At 37.1% G+C, this 26,592-nt stretch overlaps 4 protein-coding genes and 1 non-coding gene across 7 annotated transcripts; 3 read left to right on the forward strand and 2 right to left on the reverse strand.

The window, feature by feature from the left end:
• Nucleotides 1-6,572: 6,572 nt before the first annotated feature.
• Nucleotides 6,573-9,601, forward strand: LOC129302264 (protein CYPRO4). The gene is made up of 2 exons (XM_054941017.1): nt 6,573-8,361; nt 9,068-9,601. Exons 1-2 carry the CDS (start codon nt 6,727-6,729, stop codon nt 9,347-9,349), a joined length of 1,917 nt encoding a protein of 638 aa, XP_054796992.1. The 5' UTR covers nt 6,573-6,726; the 3' UTR covers nt 9,350-9,601.
• A 421-nt stretch (nt 9,602-10,022) lies between these two features.
• Nucleotides 10,023-11,782, forward strand: LOC129302268 (photosystem I chlorophyll a/b-binding protein 5, chloroplastic). Its single transcript, XM_054941022.1, has 6 exons — nt 10,023-10,314; nt 10,415-10,547; nt 10,737-10,846; nt 10,953-11,057; nt 11,238-11,326; nt 11,444-11,782. The coding sequence occupies exons 1-6, from the start codon at nt 10,103-10,105 to the stop codon at nt 11,581-11,583; spliced, it is 789 nt and encodes a 262-aa protein (XP_054796997.1). The 5' UTR covers nt 10,023-10,102; the 3' UTR covers nt 11,584-11,782.
• Nucleotides 11,783-11,856: 74 nt separating this feature from the next.
• LOC129302263 (protein WEAK CHLOROPLAST MOVEMENT UNDER BLUE LIGHT 1-like) lies at nt 11,857-16,974 on the reverse strand. 2 transcript variants are annotated; one of them, XM_054941016.1, is made up of 4 exons: nt 16,875-16,974; nt 16,692-16,746; nt 14,863-15,876; nt 11,857-14,130 (listed from the first exon to the last, which is right to left on the reverse strand). In XM_054941016.1, exons 3-4 carry the CDS (start codon nt 15,841-15,843, stop codon nt 12,250-12,252), a joined length of 2,862 nt encoding a protein of 953 aa, XP_054796991.1. In that variant the 5' UTR covers nt 15,844-15,876; nt 16,692-16,746; nt 16,875-16,974; the 3' UTR covers nt 11,857-12,249. The 2 variants fall into 2 exon arrangements, with proteins under 2 accessions (XP_054796991.1, XP_054796990.1); XM_054941015.1 differs by lacking the exon at nt 16,875-16,974 and having other exon boundaries at nt 16,692-16,846.
• Nucleotides 16,975-22,153: 5,179 nt separating this feature from the next.
• LOC129302265 (UDP-glucuronate:xylan alpha-glucuronosyltransferase 2) lies at nt 22,154-26,550 on the reverse strand. 2 transcript variants are annotated; one of them, XM_054941018.1, is made up of 4 exons: nt 25,963-26,550; nt 25,616-25,857; nt 24,739-25,372; nt 22,154-23,342 (listed from the first exon to the last, which is right to left on the reverse strand). In XM_054941018.1, the coding sequence occupies exons 1-4, from the start codon at nt 25,994-25,996 to the stop codon at nt 22,384-22,386; spliced, it is 1,869 nt and encodes a 622-aa protein (XP_054796993.1). In that variant the 5' UTR covers nt 25,997-26,550; the 3' UTR covers nt 22,154-22,383. The 2 variants fall into 2 exon arrangements, with proteins under 2 accessions (XP_054796993.1, XP_054796994.1); XM_054941019.1 differs by lacking the exon at nt 25,963-26,550 and having other exon boundaries at nt 25,611-25,764.
• On the forward strand, nt 24,545-24,617 carry TRNAR-CCU (transfer RNA arginine (anticodon CCU)). The gene has a single exon. It is a non-coding gene; the product is annotated as a tRNA-Arg (tRNA).
• Nucleotides 26,551-26,592: the final 42 nt, after the last annotated feature.

Raw genomic sequence — 26,592 nt, forward strand, 5'->3', positions numbered from 1 at the left:
CGCTCACCCTAACCATATATCATTAATGTTATCATCGTTAGATGTAATATGAGATAGTGTTTAGTTGGAGGGGAGGGAAGGAAAAATTTTAAAAAATCTCCCCTCCTCTCCACCTTACCAAACAAGGGGTGTAACTTCACGAGTTTTAATTCCCTGATTAATTAAACATAATTAGGGTAATTAAGTAAGTTGAAGTGGTGTGTGGCCAGAGAAATCTAATCATCATATTTGATGGTATTTCAGCCCTAGTTGTGGGTCCAGTATCGAGGCGGGCTACTTAGACATCGAAAGGAGAAGAAAAGGAAGAGTTGATATTGCTGTGCCACGCACAACGGCATGTAGACCGTTTGTCACGGCACATAGCCATTTCTGAGCAAAGGGGGACCTCTCTGTGCCATGCGCGCAGCACATTATGTGTCCGTCGTGGTGCATAGCTATTTTTTACAGTTTATCAAACGTGAAATGAGACAAAAATAGAGAGAAAGAAAAGAGGAGAAATGGAGAGGCGCGCCAATGCTCTGCTAAGGTTTACTTAGAGATGACTTTGGGAGTATTTTGAAGGTTACAAACGCTTAAGGTAAGTATCACACTTATTAATCTCCCTATATTTTTCACATTTATGAATTTATGGTTAGAATTTAATAGTGAAAGTGGAATTTTGATCCACATAGGTTATGGCTCTAAATTTGTTAACTTAAATGGAGTTAATGAGGATAGATTAGAGTATTTAAACCTAGGTATAATGAGTTTTGGTGTCTTGGTTTGTTGGGCATCATTAATATCCGAAAATCTCATTTATTATGGGTGGTTAAAAGTTTATGATGCTATTAATGGGGATTTAATGGCTCATTAATGCTATTGGGGGCTAAAAGTAATTATTAAATCCAATGGTTAGGCTCCACCTTTTGTAGAGTGAGTGTTGGGCAATTTAGAAATAAAGACTGAGAGTTTAAATGTTTGAATTTGTTATATTGATGAAATTCAACTTGGTCGATTGTAGTTTTAGCTCTTGATCACCTATTGGATTGGAAATTCAAGCTTGAAAACTAGTTAATTGAAGGGTAAACCTTTGACCTCTCAAAGGTTTAAGGTAACCAAAGGAAAACTCTACTTTGGGTAGTTGTATGTTAATTAATTATTGAATGTGAATTGTGAATGTTATATGCATAGAATTGATTGTTAAAGTAAAAACTACATATTAGTTTCATTGAGTGCATGAAAAAGCTATTTTTAGCTTGAAAATACAAAATGCAAAGTCAAGAGGATTTTACTATAAAAATACTTATACTTTTGAAAAAATGTGATGATGTGTAGAGGTATTTGTGTGTTAGTGATGAAATAAATTTGAGAAAATGATGAGAATACACAATTGGGTAGCACAAGGTCGTAAGTCCAACGTGGTTATTGTAATAGTGAGTAAATAAAAGTGAAAAAGTAAATACAAGTGAGTATGGATTATGGCATGATCAGTGATGAGAGTTCGCCTAAGGATTGGGAGTAGAGAAAAATCCATAAAGTATTTAGGCTGCCCTCCGATGCATAGGGGTATAGCCTTGTCCCACTGTTTGTCGAGGGACTAGAACCTAGCTATCTACATCGATTTAATGAGGAGAATAGTTTAGGATATGAGACACCTCAAGAATTCGAGAATGGGTAAAGTTGTGGTTCGAGAGTGAGTCTTGTAATCTTTGGTCGAGTCACACTTCACGCTTGGTGAGCTTGGGTAGTCCAGTGACACAGAATGAGCCCTAATCAGTATTATGGCCCATGGTTTCGGTCTGAGGAAATAAAAAAGATATAAGGTTGGTTGATCACTACCTAAGTAAATATATGACATGTCACACGTATTAAGTGGTGGCAAGTCGCATGAGCATGGGTCATGTTATATATGTGAGAATATGGTGACAATGCACCTAGTTATGAGAGTTAAAGATATTATTTAATGATAAACGACAAGATATGATTTATGTTAGCATGTTTTATAAATTTGATTTCCTGGTGCATGTATTTGGTTTATAATTGATATATATTTGCATAGGATAGGTTTAACCTTGGGTACTGAGTGACTAGACTCATTCTTTTCTTTTAATATTTTTCAGACTCTAGCTCTGGTGTTGAGAGGGAGAAGGCTAAAGAGGTGGGAAATTAACATATTTCTACTGTATACCTCTAGTTTAGATTTAATTGTGTAACGGTATATGATTTGTCAATTCTAGGATGCATATCACCATGCTTGCACTATTTTGGTTGTTAGAAATGTTAGAAATATATTTTGGACCCTTAACCTTTATATGTGTTGATAAATATATGTTTATAAGGCTAAAATACTAGTCCAAGTGTAGAAATGAAGATTTGAGTATGTTTTGAATGATTTGAGTGAAATGGAATGACAAATTACCTCCCTTTGTTTTTGGTAAAATGGGGTTGAGGAGTGAATTTTTATTATAATGATGTTTCGGTGCTTATGACATGTTGTATTAGTAGTCATAAGTTCATTGGATATGGTTCAGGTGTTAGGAAAAATTTTTGGCACTTGTTGAGGGTTTTGGACACCCATTTTGTGTAAAAATATTGAAAATTAGTTAAAATGTGTTTGGGTGTCTATCTTTCTAGTATGATTTATTTTGAAAGTAAAACTCATGCCATTAGCTAGTCTATGTAAAGAGCTTTCCATAGACACTTAGATCACGTTATTTGGATGTCAAACAGAGAATAGGGGTGAGTCAAAAGTTCTTCGATTTTGCTGTCAAATGACAGCAAAATTAGTAAAAATTTTATGCAACACGTCGCAGGGTGTGGCGCAAAGAACAACACGCTGTGGCACAGCGTGCACGAGCCACGGCACATTACTCTATATTATAGCACATGTTTTGTTTTTCAATCGTTTTCGACTTCTTTCACTCCTCTGAGATATCTCATGCTTTTGAAACTTATTTTTATTCTGATATAAAATATTTTGATCGATTTCAACTCATTGTTATTTAGAAAACTTGAGATTCTTTACTTTTGGATTAAACATTGGTAATCACTTTTTAAGCTAATCCTTTGATTATCATGAGTTTTATTTATTAATGGTGTTTAGTGGAGTAAGAACGTTTCAATGGAAGGGGAGGAGAGGGGCTCCCCTCCTCTCATTTCCCCTTGTTTGATAAGGTGGAAGGGAGGAGAGATTTTTTAAAATTTGCCCTCCCCTCCCCTCCAAAACCTCCCCCACAATTTAGAGGGATGCCCCCTTCCCCTTTCCTCTCATCCTTTTAAACCAAATAGAGCTTGAAAGTTCTTTTTTCTAAATAAAAATAGAGCCCATTTTATTAATATTGAAAAAACATTGCACTTAGTGTATTATCTGCAATATACTGTCTGGCCAAATTATTCATCAAGAAAATCAGTGTGAATGGGATGGGATTAAGATCTGTAATGATTCAAAGTCAATTTCACACCTCTTTTATGCTGATGACTCAATTATATTCTTTGAATGCACAAAAAGAAGCATATTTTATGTGAAAAAGGTATTGGATACCTTCAGTACTTGGTATGGACCATAGAGAATCAATCATTATAAGTCAAACATTGTTTTAAGCTGAAATATCTCAAGCAGTGTCAAAAATGAAATCACCTCTTTTCTGAGGATGAATACAACAGAGAGACTAGGGAAATACCTTCGAATGGGTTGATGTAGGGAGAAGTAAAGAGCACATCTATCAGGGCATTATTGAATCTATTCAAAGGAGGATTTGCTTGTGGAAGGGAAAAATTTTGTCTCAAGCTACCAGGATTACCTTGATAAATTCAATACTATCATCTGCAAATATCTACCATCCCTCGTGTTTCAAGCTTCCTATGAAATATTGGAATATCATTGATTTAATGTGCATTGCTTTTTTTTTTTTGGTATAAATGATGGAAAAAAAATACACACCTCATTCATACGGAACCTTTATTCACACCCAAAAAAGATAAGGGAGTAGGCATGAGACCTATTCATCAAGTAAACATGTCCTTACAAGCAAAACAATTCTGGAGTATTTTGGATTTAGATGAAGGAACACTTTTAGCAGAAACATTGACAAAGAAATATTTTGATTTGAACAAGTCACAGATTTACAAGGTGCCTTGTGATTCTTCTTGGTTTTGGAAAGGAATTAAAGATAGTGCATATTTTATCGTTTCAAAGCTAAAATGTAGAGCTGGCAACGGACAAAACATTCCTATTGATCATCTACTTTGGTGGACAAGGGATAGAAGGCGTGATAAAATTCAATAGGAGATGTCCACTATTGCAGGCCTCACTTGTCTTCAAGATAGTCCATGGAAGACAGTATCATAGTATCAGACCTTGCTCAGAGAAATGTTTGTGGAATCTGTTACAAAGGAAATAAAAAAGAATCACATTTCATATACTAATGTTAAGGATAAAATAATTTGGAGCAGGAATCGGATGGGTACCTATACTGTGAAAGATGGTTATAATTTGCAAATACAAGGTGCGATCTCTGGCAAAATTGTATCTCATGATATTTGGTCCTTCGTTTGGAAACTAAGTTGCCCTAAAAAATCCTTGCTTCTAATTTGGAAGCTCATATACAAATCAATTCCAATAGGGGAAGTTTAAAGAGAGCACCATTTATACAACAACAATCAATACCCCTTTGGATGCAAATGTGAAGAAATGCCAGGTCATGTTTTTCTTGAATGCCCTTTCTCTAAATCCATATGGTTTGGGGCCCTAGGCACAAGAGTATGTGACATGCAAACCAAAAAGAATTAGAGAGTGGCTTCCACAAATACTTCTTCAATTGCGAGGAGAAAAGGATTCTGACAGAATGAGGGATATCATTCTCCTAATTAGTTTTTTTATGGAATAAAAGGAACCAATGCATTCATAAAGAAGGCAATCATAAACCCCACATTGTTAATCAAAGAACTTATTGGAACTATTTTCTATCAGAACACTATCAGACAATTGAAGGAGATTAATACAATAAAGGAGCAGATAAGCTTGGTCCAACCTGAAGAGCTTGATCTGAACTTCTTTCTCTCACAAGGATGGTCGATCTGGTACAAAAAAAGGAGGGTTGGTAGTACAAAGAAGTGGTTTGCAATCATAGGATATGCGGTGATGATTGCAGGTGATATGCCAAATAGATCAGCAACATAGAAATCAAATAATTCTGCTTTCTCTCTTGAGAAATGGTCTAAACTGGGTTCTAAACCTCTACCGATTGGGGTATCTACAACCTTCCAATTGGATTAATTGACTTCAAGAAGAATTCGCTTCAATGTCTGAATAGAGTTAGAACAAAGGACGCAGGTACAACTCTTGAAGAAGACATTTTCATAATGTTACTAAAATTTCCCTCAAGTTTTTTCTTACTAGCGATTCATATTTTTATTTTCAGTTCTCCTATTTTCCTAGTACTGTAAGTAACTTGTAATATTTGTCCTCCTTTTTTTTTATTTATTCCTCATACAATTGATCTAATTTTAAAAAGAAAAACATTACACTCACTAATCAGAAAGCAATAAAGCCTAGAATACAACTTATAAAAAAACAATAAAACCTAAGATAAAACTTATAGAAAACAAGAAGAAAGCCTATAGTACAACCCGAAAAAAAAAAAAAATAAATACTCCCTCTATTAAAAAATATAAGATATTTTTAATTAAATTTTATTTTCTAATAAAATAATTATTTTTAGTTTTAGTTTTCTTTTTTGCCGAGTATTATAAATAACATGTAACATTTGTAGTCTTTTTATTTATCTATTCTTAATGCAATTGATCTTATTTAAAAACAAAATATTACACTCACTAAGAAAGCAATAAAAGCATACAACCTATAAAAAGCAATAAATCTTAGGATACAGCTGCAGTGCAACCTAAAAAATTAAATACTTTTTTAATTAAAAAATGTGAGATATTTTTAAATAAATTTTATTTTAATAAAATATTTTTTTTAAATCAAAAGAAAACTTCATTCAATGTAAACCAACAACGGAGAATAATAAAATAGTTACTTTAAAAAAACTGCTAATAATCACGAATTCAAATACTATTAGTATGATTTATAATTCATATACTAAGAATACCTTTATATTTCCAAAAGCAATTAATTTCTAACTTTAAAAAAACTGCTAATAATAAATTAGGAAAACTTGTGAAACCAATTTTAGGAATTGATGATTTTTTATCATCTCATCTAAAGCTAAGAATAAATTCAAAACACTACATAGCAAAAAAATATAAAATGCATAGCCGTAATTATAAGATCTAAGGTCTAATTAAAAAAAATCAGACTGCAATTGAGATTTGAATTTGGCGCAACACATTTTCATTGCCATTAAACTGCTGCAATGTCTTGGAGAACAATTAGGAAATAGCATTCACGGAGCAAGCATAATCTTGATCCATTGGACATGTCCATACAAAAGATTTGAGAGGGATGTGAACAGAAGCAACAGCAATTTCATCGAACCCAGAGCAGTGAGAAAGCCAGCGCATTGGTGGGCTGCGGGTAACGAACCGGTCATTCCGGGTTGCCGGTGAATCCGTTGGGGTTTCCAACTTGCCCTGTCTCCCCTACTATAATCCCATTTCAAAATCCGCCGATTTCAAATTTCGAACTCGCGCTCAACGCGTTCTCCCACTTCTATCTCCAAAGTCCAATCCTCAGATCCAATCCTTCGGATCTTCTAATCGTCCGCTCTTCGATCCGAAGTAGCAAACATGGGTGGGTCTCATAGTCGTGAAGATTTAGAAATCTCCGACTCCGACGAAGACAATGATTCTCCGAACCACAGCGATGGAGAAGCAAGCTACCAAGATGCCGAGGAAGAGCACAAAAATTCCGCAGACCGGAGAATTGTCACCCCGTCATCACTCGATGACGTGGAGGCCAAGCTTAAGGCCTTGAAACTCAAATACTCATCTTCCCAGAATCCTAATCTGAAGAATGCCGTCAAGCTCTACCTTCACGTCGGGGGAACCACCCCGAAGGCTAAATGGGTAACTTCTGAAAAACTCACTGCTTACTCTTTTGTTAGGACCTCCAGTGTTGACAATGGCGATGAAGGCATTGATGAAGATGAAGGTGACGAGGCAGGAGACTCGTGGTGGGTTTTGAAGGTTGGTTCAAAAATTCGAGTGAAGGTGGATACCGAGATGCAATTGAAAACTTTCGGGGACCAGCATCGCGCTGACTTCGTTGCTCGGGGGGTTTGGGCCATGAAATTCTTTTCCGAAGAAGATTACAAGGCGTTTGTCGCTCAGTTCGAGAACTGTTTGTTCGAGAACACGTATCGCGTGGAGGCAACGGAAGAAAGCAAGCTTAAGATTTATGGCAAGGATTTTATTGGATGGGCCAAACCAGAGGCTGCTGACGATTCTATGTGGGAAGATGCTGAAGATAGCTTTTCCAAAAGCCCTGGTTCTGCATCGCCAAGTAGAGCAAACCAAGACTTGATGGAGGAGTTTGAGGAAGCAGCAAATAGTGGGATACAGAGCTTGGCGTTGGGTGCATTGGACAACAGTTTTTTGGTTGGTGATTCTGGCATTCAGGTTGTGAAGAATTTTGCTCATGGAATTCATGGAAAAGGTGCTTTTGTGAATTTTGGCAGTGGATATCAAAGTAGCGGTTCATCTTTAGCACATGCTACGCCCAAAAAGACTCTTCTGATGAAGGCCGAGACTAACATGCTCCTCATGAGTCCAGTTGGATCTGGGAAGCCTCATTCAACCAACCTTCACCAGCTTGATATTGAGACAGGGAAAATTGTGACAGAGTGGAAGTTTGGAAAGGACGGGGTTGACATTACAATGAGAGATATCGTCAATGATAGCAAGGGAGCTCAGTTGGATCCTTCAGGGTCTACTTTTCTGGGATTGGATGACAATAGGCTTTGTAGGTGGGATATGCGTGACCGCCATGGAGTTGTTCAGGATCTGGCTAACTCTAATACCCCTGTTTTAAATTGGACCCAGGGGCATCAGTTCTCACGGGGAACCAACTTTCAATGCTTTGCCACTACTGGTGATGGTTCCATCGTTGTAGGATCTCTTGATGGGAAGATCCGTTTGTATTCAATCAATTCTATGAGACAAGCCAAAACAGCTTTTCCCGGCCTTGGTTCACCCATTACACATGTGGATGTAACATTCGATGGGAAGTGGGTTGTGGGTACAACCGACACCTATTTGATCCTTATTTGTACTCTTTTCACTGACAAAGACGGGAAGACAAAAACTGGTTTCAGCGGACGCATGGGAAATAGGATCGCCGCTCCAAGATTGCTGAAGCTGACTCCTCTGGATTCACATTTAGCTGGAACAAATAATAAGTTCCGCAACGCTCAGTTTTCATGGGTAAGGAAGGGCAAACTGTTCTTTCTGTCACTGCTAAATTATTATTATGATATAATATATCCCGTGTTAGGAATAGTAAATTCTTCAATCTTGAATTGCCGTCTTGTGTTTCTTGAACTGGAAATGCTAGTTTATTCTTCATGTCCAACTGTCATTCAACCTTGCGCTGCGTCGATGTTTACCTGGTCGATGGAAAAGTTTAGACTTACCTATGCCGATAATTAATGAAACTGCTTAGTCAATTGAAATCATGCTACATCTTTGGATGTTACACTGATTGGTGCTTAGGCCGTTTTGCATGCAACCCTTTTCTTTTCCTGTTTTTGCCAAGAGTCATATAGGAACTTCCAACAGTATGAAATTTGGAATTCTATCGCTTATGTTTTCTTCTGATTGTTACTTTTCCCCGCTCGTTGTTCATGCTTACTTTCGCGGGCAGATAACCTAGTCTGACCGGTATGGTAATTAATCACTCCACTTGGCCGTTGAAACTGCGTGGTTTTATCTTCAAGAGACAATTCTTGCTTCCAATCGTAGTAATTTGCTACTCTGCTTATTTTTTTTTTTTGGCATTGAAAAAGTTGGCTCCTAATTTTCTCCCGTTAATCTTTTGAGATGCATGAGTTGTAGGATTCTATTACATGTCAGTTGAATTTCTATGGGCATGTACGTATATATTGATGTGTTAATCTCCTTGGTTATTCAGGTCACAGAGAATGGAAAGCAGGAGCGCCATATTGTGGCCACAGTGGGGAAGTTCAGTGTGATATGGAACTTCCAACAAGTCAAGGATGGTTCTCATGAATGCTACCGTAATCGGCAGGGTCTAAAGAGCTGTTATTGCTACAAGATTATCCTTAAGGAAGATTCCATCGTTGATAGCCGTTTCATGCATGACAAGTTTGCGGTCACTGATTCTCCTGAGGCTCCGCTGGTTATTGCAACCCCAATGAAAGTTAGCTCACTCAGCATATCCAGCAGGCGATGATACCCTTGATACGCGTTTTGTTTTGATAGTCAGCCTGTTTTGTAGCTTTATCAATGACATAAACATTCTAGTTTTTCAAACGTTTCATTTCGTACTTCGCAATTGTATGTATGATGTTTGAATGGGAAATTAGATGTAGTTGTTGTCAAGTTGTACCAGTGTATTCACTTCTCAATTCTCTTAATTTGTAATGTTAGCTGGACCTGGAAGCTGGAATCTCAGTAATCTCATTTGTTTCTTCTCGATCTTTCATTTTCCTTGTTACTAATCTCTTGGTTAAGTTGAACTTCTGCAGTGTAGCGGGAGGGATTTCTTTCTCTGCCTCTGTTCGTACACTGAATTGATTTGATCACTAAGAATCGAACTCATGAGTCATGAGGTACGATGAATAACCACAAATAGGTGAGGAACCAAAGTGCAAAAATAGTTCTGAGCTTACGGTTTTCTAACTTATTTCTCAGTTGATCATGGAATATATGGAAGTAACTTCAGACTTTACTGGAAACTTGGAGCCCATAAAGTTGGTTCTGAATGAGTCGGCGTGGCCAAGCCCAGGCCTTAGAAGCAAACATTGCTTATCCGTTTGTCCAATGTCCGTGGATAAGTGGGGCCATGGTTTTTGTTTTCTTTTATTTTTTTTTTAACTGACAAATACAAATGCCTATGATATGCGGCATCTGTGGTGGTGAAAGTGGGAATTTTGATTTTTGAGCGCTCAATTTCACGTCCTGGAGAACGAGAAGATAAAGAAGAATGGCCTTAGCAACAGGAAGAAGCTTCCCTTTGCAGCCATGCTCTTTATTTAAAAATGATAGCTTTAATAAATGTCCAGGAGGTGGCACATCCTCGTGGCTTGGGCTTGCTGGTGCAGAGATTACAAAGCCTTGTAGGCGAACCCGTATTGCAGCTCAACAGCGACCTACGTGGCTCCCAGGGCTTGATCCTCCTCCTTATCTTGATGGAACGTGAGCCCTTCAACCTTTCTGCTCTAACGGTTCTAATTGATCTTGTTCTCCATAATCTGCTTCCACATGATTTTTCGAAACATCATGGTGTGTTTTACAGTCTGGCTGGAGATTTTGGATTCGATCCACTTGGACTTGGAGAAGACCCGGCAAGCTTGAGGTGGTATGTGCAAGCAGAGCTGGTTCATGCTCGCTTTGCAATGATTGGGGTCTCTGGAATTCTGCTGACAGATGTGAGTCGCATTCACGTCACTCCAATATTTATTTTTCTTTTCAGAGTTTTGGTTTTATTTTTCAAAATTTTTTTGCTTTGAAAGAATTCATAATTTATTATTAATTATTTATTATCAAGTTCTTACTCTCTACCTATAATTGCAATGGTAATTTATGTTCTTCCTACAATCTCTAACTCTGCTGTGCAGACACTTCGTTTTGCAGGACTTAAAACCATACCAGTTTGGTATGAGGCTGGTGCAGAAAAATATTTTGCTGATGCAAAGACCCTTCTTATTATCCAGCTATTTTTGATGGGGTAGAATTTTATTCCTCGACCATTTACGCGAGAAAAAAATTGGGGGCTTATATATATTTTTTCCTGCTTCGGATAATGGATCAATTAATCATCTTTTCCTGCGCAGCTTTGTTGAAACAAAACGGTATATGGATTTCGTAAGTCCGGGATCTCAAGCTAAAGAGGGATCCTTCTTTGGACTGGAAGCTGCATTTGAAGGTTTAGAACCAGGGTATACTTGATAAATTGAAACTTCTGCTCCATCGTTATCTAATAATCTCTTTTTCCAATTTTGATTTCGTGAGTGTGTTCCCTAATTGTACTGAGCATGAATTGGTGGGGTCTCTTTGCACACACCATAGTGGACACGAGGTTGAGGTTGAGGTTGATGGTTTATGTTTCAACAAACCAGGTATCCTGGCGGTCCTTTGCTAAATCCTCTCGGCCTAGCGAAGGATATAAAAAACGCTCATGAATGGAAACTTAAAGAGATTAAGAACGGTACGCTTTTCTCAATTCTTTGCATATGTATCCTTTTAGACTGGCCATTTTCCCCCCTTTTCGTAATTTAATATACACTTGGAGGCTTAATTCCATACCGGCAACTCGTACTTTCAGGGAGACTTGCAATGGTAGCAATGCTTGGGATCTTCGTGCAAGCTTCAGTAACTCATGTTGGACCAATTGATAACCTTGTGGAACATCTTTCCAATCCGTGGCACAAAACTATTGTTCAGACCCTTGGCAGCTCTAGTTAAGGGGGTGCTCTTCTCTGCTGTGCGTAACATCACGAATTGAATAAATTATGAAAAGAAATTATTCATTCGTCCTCAGCCAGTCAACTACCAGTATACTGAAGAATGGTGAATTGTATAACAGGTTTTTAATACATTCATCGAAGTATGATATTTAATGTGATACACACAATAGAATAAAAATTTTCAACGGTTCTTGCCATCGAAGATAGTCTTAATTCACATCACTTTCACTTTACCAGTTTGACAGTTTCCCACCATGCACACACCATGCCATTCAAAGAAATTGGACCCGTAAATAAATTGAGCTCCAATTTCTAGATTAGCCACAGAAGAAAACCTCGTTCGTTACACCAAATCTCACACAACTTTACAAAAGCAAAATTCAGCATATCAAAAGCGCCTATACACAAATCAGATCCATCTTATTCTCTCTTTTTTACCAAGAATGGCGTATGTCCTTATAAAGAACCGCCAAAGCGAGACCATTCATAGATTCTTTCACTGAGACGGACCATAAACCAATCAACCAAACATACAATAATCACAAAAAATATACAGGTTCGACATAATTTAAGAAGTCTCGGCAATTCTAGGACACTCCAAGACCTCCAGAAGGCTGATATGTAAGAAAACTGAAAGGTGACCGCGCAAGATTTCAATTAGGGATTACCCTGACTTGGTCGTCTGTGATTTCCTCCTGGCAAAGAGCATAAAAACACGTGGGAAAATTGATTTCTTTTTCTTCTTTCCAACTCTTGTATCTGGGAATGATCCATTTTCAGCGTTGTTTGCATTCATGTAATCATTTGGGCTTGACAAGTAATGTCCCGGATTATCTGAACTGGGAGCTCGGTGCAAGTTATTTGCTTCCTTATTGCCCTCCATACTAGCTCTTGGGCTTTTATTCTGGTTTACAACTCCTTGGTCAAATTCACCAGCCTTTCTTCGTTGCTCATGTTCAGCCCTCCACTTTCTTAGTTCTTGTTCTACACCTAATTTCCCTTCCTTTGCTTTCTCAGCTTTACCCATTGCTATCTTCAAAGATTCCCTTCCGGCAAGCATCTCCTTATTGGCTTCATCCAATTTTTCCAAGGTTTTCAATTCAGACTCCCTAGCTATCGCAATTTGAGAATTAGCATCTGCAATCCTCGTATTGGCTTGCTCTTCTGCATCATGGGCCCGTCTGCTAAGCTCATAGTACTCTTCTAAGGAAAGTGTCACACCAGCAACTGAATCTGATTCATTGCCGGTTCTAGCTGATTCACTCTCTTGCAATGCTTTAATTGCTGCTATTGCCAACCTTTCAGAAGCCCTAGCAGCCTCTATCTCCTTTTGAGCTGCAAGTAATCTACTTTCCACGGTAGTTGCTCCAGCCTTGGCTTGTTCTGCCTCCTCCTTCACTTTCCGAAGCTCTTCACGAGCTGCTTCGGCAAGCAAGTTGGCCTGATTAGCTTCTTCAGCTGCTCGTTGTAGTTTTTTGGGAAGCTCTATCATTCTCTCCCTGGCTTCTTTCTCTTTCATCTGGGTCAAAGCTATTTCTGATCTAGTCTTGTCCAGTTCAGCCTTGAGAGATGCAACTGCAATGGAGGCCATCCCCTCTCTTTGCCCAATGTTGGCAAGATCTGATTTCTCTTGTTCAAGTTCTGATTTTAATGATGTGGCAGCCACTTTCAAGCAATTAACCTCAGCAGTTGCTTTCTCTATGTTGACCTTTACTTCCTCGAGTTCCTTTTTTGCCAATGCTACTGCTGCTTGTATCTCAGCGTGATTCTTGTTCTCTGGTTCCTCTAGGTCTCCCTTTGAGATTCCTTCTTCACTGCCTTCCTGCTTTAATTTTGTTTCCATGTATGCAGCTAGTTCAGCTTTCAAATCAAGAAGCAAAGCAGAGGCAGTGTCCAGTTTAGATTTCAGATCCTTAGCAGACAAAATTTGCTGGTTTAGTCTTTGGAGTTCCTCTTCTGCCTGTTTGAGTTCTTTTTCCCAATTGAGAGAATCTTGATCTCTAGCCATGACTGTTCCTATTCTTTGTTCCTCTGCTTCCAAGTGTGCTGCATGAGCAGACTCCAATGACTCCTTTGTGGCAATCAGCTCAATAGTTAAATCCTCCACTGTCTTCTCTACGTCCTTAGATTCAGCAACAGCCTCTTCAGCCTTCTTAATAGCCACATCCTTTTCAGTCACTAACGAAGCATATTCCTTATGCAGCTCATCCAGCTCCTCTTTGACAGATTGTAGGTCTGAAATAGCAGCTGCATGCCTAGTTTTAGCAACCTCAAGCTGTGCCTTGGCTGCAATGCTAGATTCATCTGCAATACCCTGCTCCATCTCTTCCACTCTAAGCTTTGCAAGTTCTGAATCTTGTCGTGCCTGATGCTCTTCTGTTTGTGCCCTCTCCAGGTTGAGTTTTAGTTCTTCTATTAGTCTCTTAGCGCTGTCCAACTCCATCAGTACTTGTGTTTTTGTTCTTCCAGCAGCCTCCGACTGTTTTCTGAGCTCGGGGATCTCCTCATAAGCCTTTTCAAGTTCTTGTTCAACAAGCTTACGTCTCTGTATATTCAATATTCAAAACTAAAATAAATTAATAGGGGCTCCGGCAGGCAAAGTTCATATTTCTGGTAAAGAGTCAGATATCATAAATACGAAGGGCAGCAAGCTAGGAATTCAAAATTTTTCCATTTGGCTATGCAAATAAAATCAGTGCAAGATATCAGAGGCGACAACTTTGCAAACATGGATAAAACATGCCCAGAAAAGAAAAAAGGAAGATATACACATGACGATTCATAGTTGTCTAAATATACTTGATAAACAAGGAAATCATAATGCAGATTGCAGAGCACATATTATTATATCTAATAGCAAGTACTGCAATTGGCATTAATTTAATCCAAAGCATTTACCAGCCGTATACAATTCAAAACCAGTAGGGGCATAAATAATTAATTCCCCTTGAAACGAGGCATCTAGATGACACTTAATCACTAGCGTTCATTTAACTATCACGATTGAGGCTAATAATTAAAATGGTATTGAACAACTTTGAATATCATATTTTCCTCTCATAGCATGCAAGGCCTTTAACTTTTAGCTATCTTGTAATGGATACTTGGATTTTCTTAGAAAAAAGTAAGTAAAATGGCCAAAAGATTATTTACAAGATCAAGTAGAAATAGCATTGGTGAATGAATTTTAATGCAAAACATGAATTGAAGAAAAATTATTAAGATAATTGATTATTGAAAGCATGCAAATAATGGTAAAACAGGGTAACAGACATGCCTCCACAGTCTGGATTCTATGAGCCTTCCAATCCACAATTCCTCCAAACTTGGAAACAGCTTCCTTGACAGATTCAAATGGGGCTGCTGTATCAATAAGGCCTCTTTTAGCACTGGGCTGCACAGCATAAGCAGCAGCAGAAGCTGAGTGGATAATCTGACTATCAACATCAGCGTCAACAGAGACAGTCGAACAGCCATCCTGGGGTTCCTGCAAGTGAGAAATATTCTCTACAGGTTCTGGTTTAGAATTTTGAATCACAGTCCCATCGTTGCTTGTTTCAGTCATGCCACCCATACCATTTGATTTTGAAGCTGAACCATCTACAGGAAGAATTTCATGTTGTCCCATAGTTTGACCATCAGAAGCAATTTGTGGTGCAGCAAATTCTGAGAGTTTAGTAACCAGCAAACTAGCCCCAGATTCCTCTCTTCCATTACTGATCAAGGTTGAAGCTGCTTCATCTTGTCCTACAGTTTGACTGTCAAAATCATCTGGTGGTGTTGCTAATTTGGAGAATTCAGTCACTGGCAAATGAGTCTGGGATTCCTTATCCCCATTGCTGATTGAGATTGAAGCTGAATCAATTTCAGGAAAGATTCCATCTCGTCCGACAGTTTGACCATCAGAAGCATCTGGTGGCCTAGCTAAAATAGAGAATTCACTCCTAGATTCCTCTTTTCCATCACTATTTGAGGTTGACGTTGAATCATCCACGGGAAGAATTCCATCTTTTCCTATAGTCTGACATTCACACGCATCTTGTGGAGTTGCTAATTTAGAAGATTCAGACACTGGCAAATGACTCCCTGGCTCCCCCTTTTCATCACCGAGTGAGTTGATTGGAGTTTCAACTTGAGAATGATTATCAATCAAGCTTATTGCTTCATTATTTTCTTTAGGCAGATCTGCCAACGATATCTGTTCAGCACTTTTTAAAGACAATTCAGGGAGAGATGGCCTCTCTTCAGCATCCTCCATTCAAAAAAGCAGTTCAGAGTGCCAAGCAAGTACCTGAAATCCAATTGATGAACGGAATCAGTGAAAAATGAAAGCATAAACAATGAAGTTTTGTAACTGCTTCAGCAATTAAGTTATACCATATTAGAACTATAACTAGAAATAAAAAAAAAATTGCCATGAATTATTTAAAAATTAAGAGGGATTACTACTCCCCAGGATTAGGCACAGAATATCTTCACATATCATTAAAGTTGTTTCTTCTATTCATCTCTGTCGGACAGGTAAGGAAAATGGTATTGAAACCAAGTTTCGGACTTTGAGGCCTTTTTTTTTAATTGAAAAAACAGATTAGACCAATATCGTCCACCATCTGTATTGGCTAACCTTTTGAAAAGCAAAAATGTCAGTTTTAACTTGTCAACAAGAAAGGTTATGTAAGCGCACTCTGGACAAACATGTTACGGAACAGAGCATCCCCAATCTAGAACTAGCATGTCAAAAATTCTACTGATATTTGTAAACCGAGGGAGGAAACTAAAACAGAAACAACAATTTTATGGAACCTCTACTTACAGCAGAGCCACTACCTCCCAAGCAAGCTCTGTCTTCTTTTCTATAATTTCAAACAATCGTAAGACCAGAAGCGAAATATATTATATCCTGCTCCAGTTAACAGTAATTCAACTTATAAGAGTCACTTTTCCTGAATAAGGAAAATAGCCAAAGCTCAAATTTCCAGCTACAACGAAGAATGAACCCACTGATTACCCAAGAAGAATCAAGACAAAACGGATGAAGTAACCAGGTGCGTGGAAAAGGGGAAAAGAAAGTCTAAGAAAGAGGAAAAAAGAAATCAAAGAACGTACCCAGATTTAGCAGAGACGAATAAGATGATTGAAACTTAGCAGAGATTAGCGACCTCTGAAAATTGAAGCGGAAATACCATGAAAATTCGAAATTAGATTCAACAAAAACAATTAAGGTGGAAAAGTTGCAGCTAAGAATAGAATCGAGAAAAAAGGGGAAGGTGCACATATAGTGAAGCCTACCTCATCACACAGACTAGATCCATCTGCGCGCTCGCCCATTCTCTCTTTCAACGCCTAGATTTTTTTTTTTTTGGGGGGGAAATACATATATTTTTTATATTTTCTTAGGTCCCAATCATTTTGTTGAATTTTCCACCTATCCTGTCCTAATTACTGTCATGTTTGTAGTAAGACGCCCGCATTTACATGAACGGTGACCACGATTCATGTCATAACTCAGCCTTTTTTTTTTTAACCAACATGTCATAACTCAGCTTATGGGAATCCTAGATAAAACTAATGAGCAAATTGCCGCTTTGTTCCCTGAAATTTTGCAAACTTATACAGTAAGTACAGCCTTATTTTTGAAAAATAGACACTCTTGTCTTAAAATTTAAACTATGCTGTTTTTCTATTGATATAAATACATAATTTTCTATTCACATCCCATCATTGTGATCAACTCAAGCAAGTAGATGTGATCATTAACAACTCTTTCATCTGGGGTCAAATTTATACTTAACACAATGTGAAAAGAGAACTCATAGGCAAATCAAATCTCCAGAACAAAATACAAAATTAAAAATTCTGATTTGCTACAATTGATACTTCTCTTATTAATAGTTAATAAATAATGATCAGCTTAAAGCTAGTTAAGTTGAATGAAAGTAAAAAGCTTTTTTTTTTTCCGACTCATTTAAATATAATATGACCAAGTAGAATGATAAAAATGGAAATGTATAGACTCTCGCAAACTGCATGGTTTTTAATTCTTAAATGAAAATTCAAACTATATTAAAGTCAACGAAAAATATTTTAGTAAAAAAAATTAAAATCAATATAATGTCAAATTTATAAAAGATCACATTATTTATAAAACGATGAACTATGTATAAATTGAAGGGATGGATCTAGAAATAGAAATTCATTCAAGGGAGGGCCAACATTAATTTGAACATATTTTACAAACAAAAAATAAAACTTTTTAATAGAAACTTTGTAGTACTTGCCACCGTGGATTCATCCCTGATGACCTGTTTCAAATTTTTTTTTTTTTTTTAAAGAAGAACAGGACACTGGAGTACTGGAGTCAGACTGATAAGGCATAGTATGGGGGAGACTTTGAAAATAGAGGGAAATTTCGGGGGGAGGGGTAATTTAACCAAAAACAAGGGACAAAAGTTGTGTTGACTCCAAAATCACAGCTTGGTTGCTGTGCTTTCCTTGTGGAGGCGGCCGAGCCTTTATTCTTTTATAATTTAGTAGTTTCTGGTCTTTTGCTTTTCTTCTCAGAGTCGATGACAGCATGTCATGTGAGATTACAAAAATATACAAGGTGGTCGGTAACAGTGATGGCCACGTCAATGCATTCCCATATTTATATCTTGATTTATAAAAGCATGTTTATTGATTCACCCTTAAACCCAGCTTCAAAAGCAAGACAGTCTCACTCTCTAGACTCCGGAGGAGCGTGATCCTGAGGGTCGTCATTTAAAAGTCACCGCCACTCCTTATTTTGGGCGAAAAAGTCAAAAAGGTTACCCTACCAGGGCAGGGACTCGCCTTCCACGTGTCACGGGAGCTAGAAAATTAATGTATTTGTATTATAATAAAAAAATGAAATATTTTTTCAAAAATTTTACTGTGTAAGAGTAAATGTCAATTGAGTTTGCTAATTATAATTGAAAAAAAAAAAATACCATTACTGTCACAATCTCAAATTTTGACGATAAATATTTTAAATTCGGGACGATATCATACCATTGACGATAATATCATATTTTAGAAAAAAAATTATTAACTTTTTTTTATCTTTTTTGGCTGAAAATTTGCCAAATTGTTGCTATGCTACAGCGCAACCGCTAATTCGTTGGATGTTAAATGACCAAAACGACCATACTTCCATTTGTCATTTTTGTGCTGTGGAGGGGGAACCACTTGGCAGTGGAACGACCGTCCAATCAGTAGATGAGAGGATTACAATTTTGTGTAGGAGCGATGGGGACCATGAGTGGAGTCAAAAACAATTCAATGGGACCCCTCCTCAGTCCTCTCTGTGTTTTCATTTCTATCCCCCTTTTGTATTTTTCACTCATTATTTCAAGCGTGCCGCGCACCACCATCCACCCTAAAGCAGAGTATGCTACATGTTTCCTTTTTGTTTTTGCCACCTCAGCATCAAATATTTTCCTTATACTTCGGCTTTTGGAAGGGATCGCTTTTTGTTGGGGTTAAGTGAACCTTAAGTTAAAAAAGCAAAAAAAGGGGGAGGAATGGAATAATCCTCGAAACACCGCACTTAGCCCAGAGAAAGAAAAGGAAAAAGAAATAACACTCGAGACACCGAAGAGTCTAACCTGATTTGGTTGTTTTTATGATAGAAGAAAATAATAAGTAGATATTTGATGTGGACACTAACTTGTGAATTATATCATATGAATCGCCTTCTTGGACTCCGGTGACGTATTTCAAGTGGTTTCTTCATGGATGAACAAGTGGGAGCTAGGACATGTTTTTTTTTTTTTTCCCAATCTCCCTCTTCTCTTTGACATGGTGGTCTGAGTCTGACCATATGAGAAGAGGCATCTATCCTTAAAAAATAAAAATGGATAACAGTGGGTTTAGTTTGAACGAAACCACAGTTAGTGGAACTAAACAACAAGCATGCCTTCCCAATTCAGAGTTCTGAAATCTTCACTGGACAACCCATATTTGGACTGGCCTCTTGTACACTGGCATGAAGTCGTAAGTTTATTGTTGAAGCCCGATTAAGTTGAACGATAGGCCGGCTTGTCACGTGGCCCAGTTTACGATATAAATTATGAAGTTGGTGAAATGTCCTCAAATCGAGGAAGAAACTGTAATTGTAATGAAAAAACTAATCTTGTAATAAAAATAGAATCGTCGTATTTTTTTTTTTCTATTTTTTTATGTCATAAGTGTTGGCACTTGGCAGTATCAAAATCAAATGATAAAAATATATTTCTTGGCTTTTTGGCTAAGATGAAGTGTAAAATCAAATGATAAACATAATAGTGACAAGCAACGATTATCATATGAAGGTTCGTTGATCGAGCAGGTGCACCTGTCCAAGGGGGTTGCTCAACCATCGTTGTATTGGTCAATTTATTCTCTCTCGTGAATTCTTTCATTCAACCCAATCATTTGAAAATTCTGGGATTTTAGTACTGCCGGTGCCTTCGGTCTCTTGTATGAGGTGATTTCTAAAAAAAAAAAAAAAGGTTTAAATTATAATGTGTCTAGGTCCAACATATCATCAAGTGATGTTTCATTTTTTATTCATAATTTTAATAGATTTCTTATATTTTTTTGGCAAAAAGCAAATTATATTAAAATACTAAAATAAGGTTGCATATAACCTTTTGCAGCATGTGTAACCTAGAAGGTAAACAAGAAGTTCCAAGAATTACAGGGATATAAGAAAGAAATAGCTTTCTTATAACTTGAGCAACGCATGCTGATATATATTTTTTGAATTAATAAGGATATAATCTGAACATTGGGATATTTTTTTTTTACAAATAAAACAATCCAACAATTTTCATTAATCTACGTTAAAAATGTTTATTGAAGACACTAACCACTCACCAGACATGTTAATCAACAACGAAATTTGTCCATTAAGTAGCCAAAACCAGCTGGCTAATAAAGGATTAAGGGTGGTTGTTGAAAATAATGACTCATGCAATGATCCTGCTTCTGTTAAATTATACTTGCACGAAGAAGTTGGTGGCCAACCTCGCGTAATCAGTCAAACATCGTGCGTATATGTACTACCAGTTTAGCTGAATGCCATCATGAAAATCATCGACTAACGTGTAATGAATTAAAAAAAGAAAATGTTATGTGGCATTGCATGCTTTCAGTTTCATTCCATTCTTTTATAACAATAAAGCAGAGTACTTTCCATGTTCAACCGAAAACAGATGACCATGCTCTTATCGTATGAAAATAACCATAATAAAGTTCTGTCATGACACAAACTATAAAAATCTACAGTCAATAATTATTGTGATAATGTTGTAACTCTTGATCAGAATTTAAATCCCGGTCAAAAAAGTATACAATATTGATTATTTAAAGTTTTATTTTTAATAAATCATTTTATAATATTTAGAAATTACATCTTAAGAATGTTTAGGTTATGATAGCATAAAATAGAAGTTATAATGAGAAATATATCTTTTTTTCTTTCCAAATCCTCTTAAATTCAATAAATAATTTTACATTTTTATTTTATTAATTTCACAAAAATTCACAAGAAATTTTCTATTATTTTCATTTCATTTGGAATGCTTGTAAGTCGTTATACACGTAATTTTAATTTTTTTACCAACCTCTCTTATGATACAATATTACAGTTCATAATTTTGTTAAATTATTAATATCAATGTCAATCAACATAGCATTGAATATGATACCTACAAGACTATGACAAATTGTCATTTTAATTTTAATCAAGTTATATTAATTAAACACCACAACTTATATTCGTGTTTCTTACAGAAGAAACTAAGCATGGCTTATTTTAGACTTAACATAATGCAAGGACGGAGCCTCACCAATTTTTGTAGCCACAACGCACGTGAAATTTTTTTTTTAATATACAAACACGAAAAAATTGTTAAATATAAATAGATAACATGATTTTGTGATTAAAAAAAAAAACGGAAGTAGTTAAGTAATTTTTAAGAAAAATTACATACAGCTCCCATAAAACAGACTTATTTATTTGAAAACCACAGTCAAAGCCCTTGGAATTTGAGTATAATTTAAAATTAGGCTACAAAGATAATAATAACTTCATTAAATATGTATTACATTAATTAAATAATTAATTTATAACTATTTCATTAGCAATTTATGATTATAATTTTAATTTTTTATAACTATAATTTTACATATTTAATAGTTAAATAAACATTTTTCACTAACAAAATTTAATATTAATTATTAACAACTACTTTACTAGTAATTTACGACTATAATTTTAATTTTTTATAACTATAACTTCATATATATAAATTATTTAACTAATGCAATATATGTATATTTAATAGGAACATTATTATTATTTTTATATTAATTTTAAATTATATTTAAGTTTGACAAAATCAGTTATGATTTTGAATTTCATAAAATTTATTTATAAATAAATTTATTTTATGAGATTTATATGTAATTTTTTTAATTTTTTATTTGAAAGGCTGGGATGTTTGGAAGAGGGTTGACCGTAAAGGTTAACTATGTTCTATTTTGCGAATATACAATATAAAATATAAAAAAAGGTGCAAATTGTCATTTTCGTCAGGCCGCGCGACGCTATTAGCCTAATACACAAGAAGATTCTAGTTAGAAATAGAAAGGAATGTTCAAGAATTGAAGGTATGCCTCTATTCACAAATAAATAAACTATGCATGAAAATGATGGAAGATGTCCAACTCTCTGTGTGCCATTCAAATGAAAGTGAAGCACGAAAACAAGTGGTAGAACACAAAATTGAGAACTCTAATCCATCAAAAGAGAGCCAGCTCGTCTGGGATCTGTAATATTGATTTTCCAGTGCCCATCTGGCAATCCCTTCTTCCCAGCTTTCCTCCTTTCCCAGTTCAACTCCATCCGACGTCGTCTCGTCAATCTACAGAAACTCTGCAACTTCTCATCCATTTCGTCGTAAAGCTTCCACCACCTCCGGTGAGCCACGTCGCTCGCGTACACCCGTTGATCCTCCACATCCCAGTTACAATCATAGTCCCTGTAACAATGCCACGGCTTCAACCCTAGATAGTGAATCGCGTACAGCCTCGGCGGATCTGCCCCGAACAGCCCATTCTTCACGCTCGCTTCCAACGTCGTGTTCGCCCAGAAATTCTTCAGGAAATTCACCCTCCTCGGCAATCTGTGCCACCACACGAAGATCTCGTTCAGAAACCCTTGGTCCCCTCCATTGTAGGATACGATGTCGTGCCGGCGGTCCATCAATACAAGGAAGGTACAATTGGAAGGTTCGATGACCATGATGCCGGAGTTGAAGATGGATTGGTCGTTGCCGGTGGCGGACATTTGGGGAAAGTGGAAGAGGATGTCGAGGTTGCGTAGAACGATGATATCGGAGTCGATGAATATGATCTTATCGTAGTCGGTAAGCTGCCAGAGGCGGAATTTGCTGTAGTTGTACTCGTTGTAAGTGCCATTCGCGGCCCTGGGATTCCTAATCCGGGTGATGATTCGGATCTTCCAACCCGCATCCGCGAGGGCCTGGCGTTTGGGATCGGATATAGACTTGTCAATGAGGAGGATAAGGTCACGTTTTGTTCCGGTTTGAAGGAGGCTCTGTGCTAGCGTTATTGCTCCACAAACGTAGGATTCAGAAGAGTGAAGCACAGTGGCGTAGGCCTCGCGTTTCACTCTTGTTCCGCTTGCCACGCTTTTCTGAATCTTCGATAAGTCATACACCTCGTCTATTCCTGACAACGATTGCATATTTTGAGTCATTTTTAAAACAGCAAATAAATCATTAATACTTTTATTTATTATCTTCTTTGCTGATCTACTCCCACCATCGGTTCCTTAATTTATCTCCCCATTTTTAATCCAACTCAATATTTTCTAATAATTCAAATCAATATATTACCAAAAAATTATAACAAATAATGTTATAATCTATAATTCTGAAGTCCATATGATGTATAGAAAACTGGGTATAGTTGATATAATAAAAGAACTAAAAGGATATAATTTAAAAAATAAATAAAAAAGATCATATTGCAACAATAGCAGAATTTAAGAGAAGTTAAACGTTTTTCCTGACGACGTGGGAAACGATTTCTTAAAACTGTAAGGGTGAAAAGGGACACTAGAAACATAAGAGAGCGTCGCCGAGTTGATATGAAGCAGACATTTTATTTTTTTTATTAAAAAATATAAAATATTTTTTAAAAAGTTAGTTGTTAAAAAATATAAAGTATTTTTAATTTTTCGAGATACAATCATTTTATTTTTTTTAAAAGTATCTTATTGATGAATGATTTTATATTTATTATAGGATGTTTAATAGAGATAAATATAAAAAGATATAATTAATTTGAAAGTGAATAATTATTTTATTAAGAGATGAGATTTAATTAAAAATATTTTATATTTTTTAACGAAAAAAATATTTAATTATTTATAATATGGCATGAGAATCACGAAAACCAATCACAGGGGCAATAGTCTGATACTCTAACTTCGCTTGCTTCGTAGACAAACAAAATGATGCTAGAAAATTAGTATTATTAATCAATGGCTGCTCTACAATGATGTTGCTATTGTACCTTTTATTAATAAAGAATGCTCTATCATGAATAAATAATATAGTTGTTGGACAAAGTTCGATTTGTCAACTTCGACTATAGTTGTCGTAAAATAGTCCGATTCGCTATTCAACTTAATAATTTAATTGTAAAAAATTATTTTTAAATCATTATATTTTCAAAACTCATAATTATAAACAAATTCTACCCATTATTTTTAAAGCAAACGATATAAAAGATTTTTCCTTACAAAATATAAAAAACATAATTGATTTTTAAGATAAAAAGGTTAAAACTTTGCAATTTCTCAACGGGAAAAGGGACACAGAAAAACTCGTTATAGTTAATAGCAGACGAGACACAAACATAACCGAGCGCCTGTAGCTCAGTGGATAGAGCGTCTGTTTCCTAAGCAGAAAGTCGTAGGTTCGACCCCTACCTGGCGCGCGTATTTAAACTGTTGTTTAATGTTTTGACCTTTTTTTTTTTTTTGAGCTTCTTTACTCGTGATGGAGAAAAGGTTAAATAAGAAGAGAAAAAAGAATGGTAAGGTGAATTAGAGATTTACCTTGTTCCCAGAGGGGCAGGGCCAGCTTGCAAGATCCAACAGGCAACGACATTTTGTTCTGCAGCCTCTTCACCTCTGCCTCGTAATACCACCACTCACCTTCCTGCGTCACCAAATCGTCACACGGAAACAGCTCCATCATCGGCCTGCACTTGCTCCACAATACCACTTTGGTCTTCCAATCCCAGTCCTTCTTCCCTTTCTTCACCGCCAGCTTTGCTGCTATCAGATGAACCTGTAGCCGAAACACGTCCCTTCCCCACCCCTCTTCCGGATGCTTGCATGGCAATTTAGCCACGATCACGTCCATGCTCTCGTATGCTTCAAACTCCGGCATCGGTATCTCCGGGCACGATGGAACGTCGCTCTCTTCTTCCTCGTCTATCCATTCGGGGAACAAATCTGTCCAGTTGAACATCTGCGATACCCTGTCGAAATACACATTTATTACTTCTCCCTGTGACGTCCACTCCTCCGCATCATCTTCATCCATGTTCACCATTCCAATCTTCATCCCTTTCCCCATTTCTCGAAAGAAGCTCGGCACCTCGATCTTGCTCGCAATACCCTTTGGCCTCCGTGAACTCACCTGAGGCTGCTCCAACACGGCTTCCATTTTAATGCTGTTTTCTGCCTAGAATGTTCATAACACAATGACTCGTCGTCAGAGAACATGTTTCTGGTGCTTACCACACACACGAAGGAACAGAGAGATGAAGGTTTGAGATTTAGGCATCAGGCGCAGGTTTCTGGGATTTTTGCCACAAGGTTTTCAAATAGAAACACGATAACACGAGAATATCCACGAGACGTTTAAAAAAAGTGTGATTGTTGTCCGAAGTAAGAAAATAGAACCATCAAAGCAGGCTCACCTTACCTTGTGATGGCATTCACGCAAGGAGCACCTAACGACGGAGGCTGCATTCTCGAAGTAGATTGAAGAAGACGGCTGAAGAAGAAAGGCTGCATAGACGATCAGAAAGAAGGCAAGGAAGACCAAATTAATTCTTATTACTAAAGCTTTCGATGGTGTGGCCTTCACCATCTTTTGGAGAGCCGAACTTTCCATCCCTATAGAGTGAGAGCTGCAATGCCTGGGACGGGGACTAATGTATATATCTGAATAATTTCCCAACTTTTCAAGTTTAGAAGCAGTAGGTTAAGCATGATGATTAAAATAAGAAGGAAGGATTTTGAAGTAGTTGTTAGAGAATTGGAGCAAACCTTTAAGCAAGGCGGACCATTTATATAGCTCCATGTGTCCCCCCCTCTTCTGGAAATCCTTATTAAAAATTACCTAAATATCCTCAGGTTATCCACGTCTTGGCTTAGTTAATTCGGCCCGACCAACCAATTTCAACAATTGGGAGCTCAGCTTAGATCTGAGAAATGAAAGGGAAGGGCAGAAATGTAAAAGCAGAGGATAAATGACCGATTAAGATCGGTATTACGGGCAGGTAAGCCGGCCCGCCCAACAACTATCTGGTTGGGACGTCAACTTCAAACATGCATAGGAAGGATACTTTCGAAAATGGCGAGGCTCCACCAATTCCCGATAGACGATAAGAAGTCCTTTTTCACGTAATATTGGTCCATTATTTAAACAAAATAGGACTGTGGGTTGCGCGTCCGTCTATCAGAAGTTATCAAAATGCTTACATTACATGTTTTGCACGAACACAGCCCAGGAGAAAGGTAAACTATCACATTTCTGATCGCAGGCCATCCTCCCCTGCGATGATTAGACTAACTGAGAATGGGGCCTACGTCAAAAAGAGCCGAGGGCTATGAACCTACAAAGAGATGGGCAATGACAGTAGGTCAACCATGACTTTTAGTAGTTTGGTAAAATCA

Source organism: Prosopis cineraria, unplaced genomic scaffold (assembly GCF_029017545.1).
Source record: "Prosopis cineraria cultivar Desert tree isolate PC_DT_omini unplaced genomic scaffold, ASM2901754v1 PC2, whole genome shotgun sequence".
Classification (NCBI taxonomy): domain Eukaryota; kingdom Viridiplantae; phylum Streptophyta; class Magnoliopsida; order Fabales; family Fabaceae; genus Prosopis; species Prosopis cineraria.

Bases quoted from the DNA above. Each gene is read 5' to 3' on its own strand.
- LOC129302264 (XM_054941017.1), top strand. From the start codon at position 6,727: ATGGGTGGGTCTCATAGTCGTGAAGATTTAGAAATCTCCGACTCCGAC. The intron at 8,362-9,067 runs GTAAGGAAGGGC...TTGGTTATTCAG, and splicing joins GCAACGCTCAGTTTTCATGG to GTCACAGAGAATGGAAAGCA.
- LOC129302268 (XM_054941022.1), top strand. From the start codon at position 10,103: ATGGCCTTAGCAACAGGAAGAAGCTTCCCTTTGCAGCCATGCTCTTTA. The intron at 10,315-10,414 runs GTGAGCCCTTCA...TGTGTTTTACAG, and splicing joins CCTCCTTATCTTGATGGAAC to TCTGGCTGGAGATTTTGGAT. The intron at 11,327-11,443 runs GTACGCTTTTCT...TCGTACTTTCAG, and splicing joins ACTTAAAGAGATTAAGAACG to GGAGACTTGCAATGGTAGCA.
- LOC129302263 (XM_054941016.1), bottom strand. From the start codon at position 15,843: ATGGAGGATGCTGAAGAGAGGCCATCTCTCCCTGAATTGTCTTTAAAA. The intron at 14,131-14,862 runs GCATGTCTGTTA...TTGAATATACAG, and splicing joins ATAGAATCCAGACTGTGGAG to AGACGTAAGCTTGTTGAACA.
- LOC129302265 (XM_054941018.1), bottom strand. From the start codon at position 25,996: ATGGAGCTATATAAATGGTCCGCCTTGCTTAAAG. The intron at 25,373-25,615 runs GTAAGGTGAGCC...TGAACATTCTAG, and splicing joins TGCGTGAATGCCATCACAAG to GCAGAAAACAGCATTAAAAT. The intron at 23,343-24,738 runs GTAAATCTCTAA...AATCGTTGTCAG, and splicing joins CCTGCCCCTCTGGGAACAAG to GAATAGACGAGGTGTATGAC.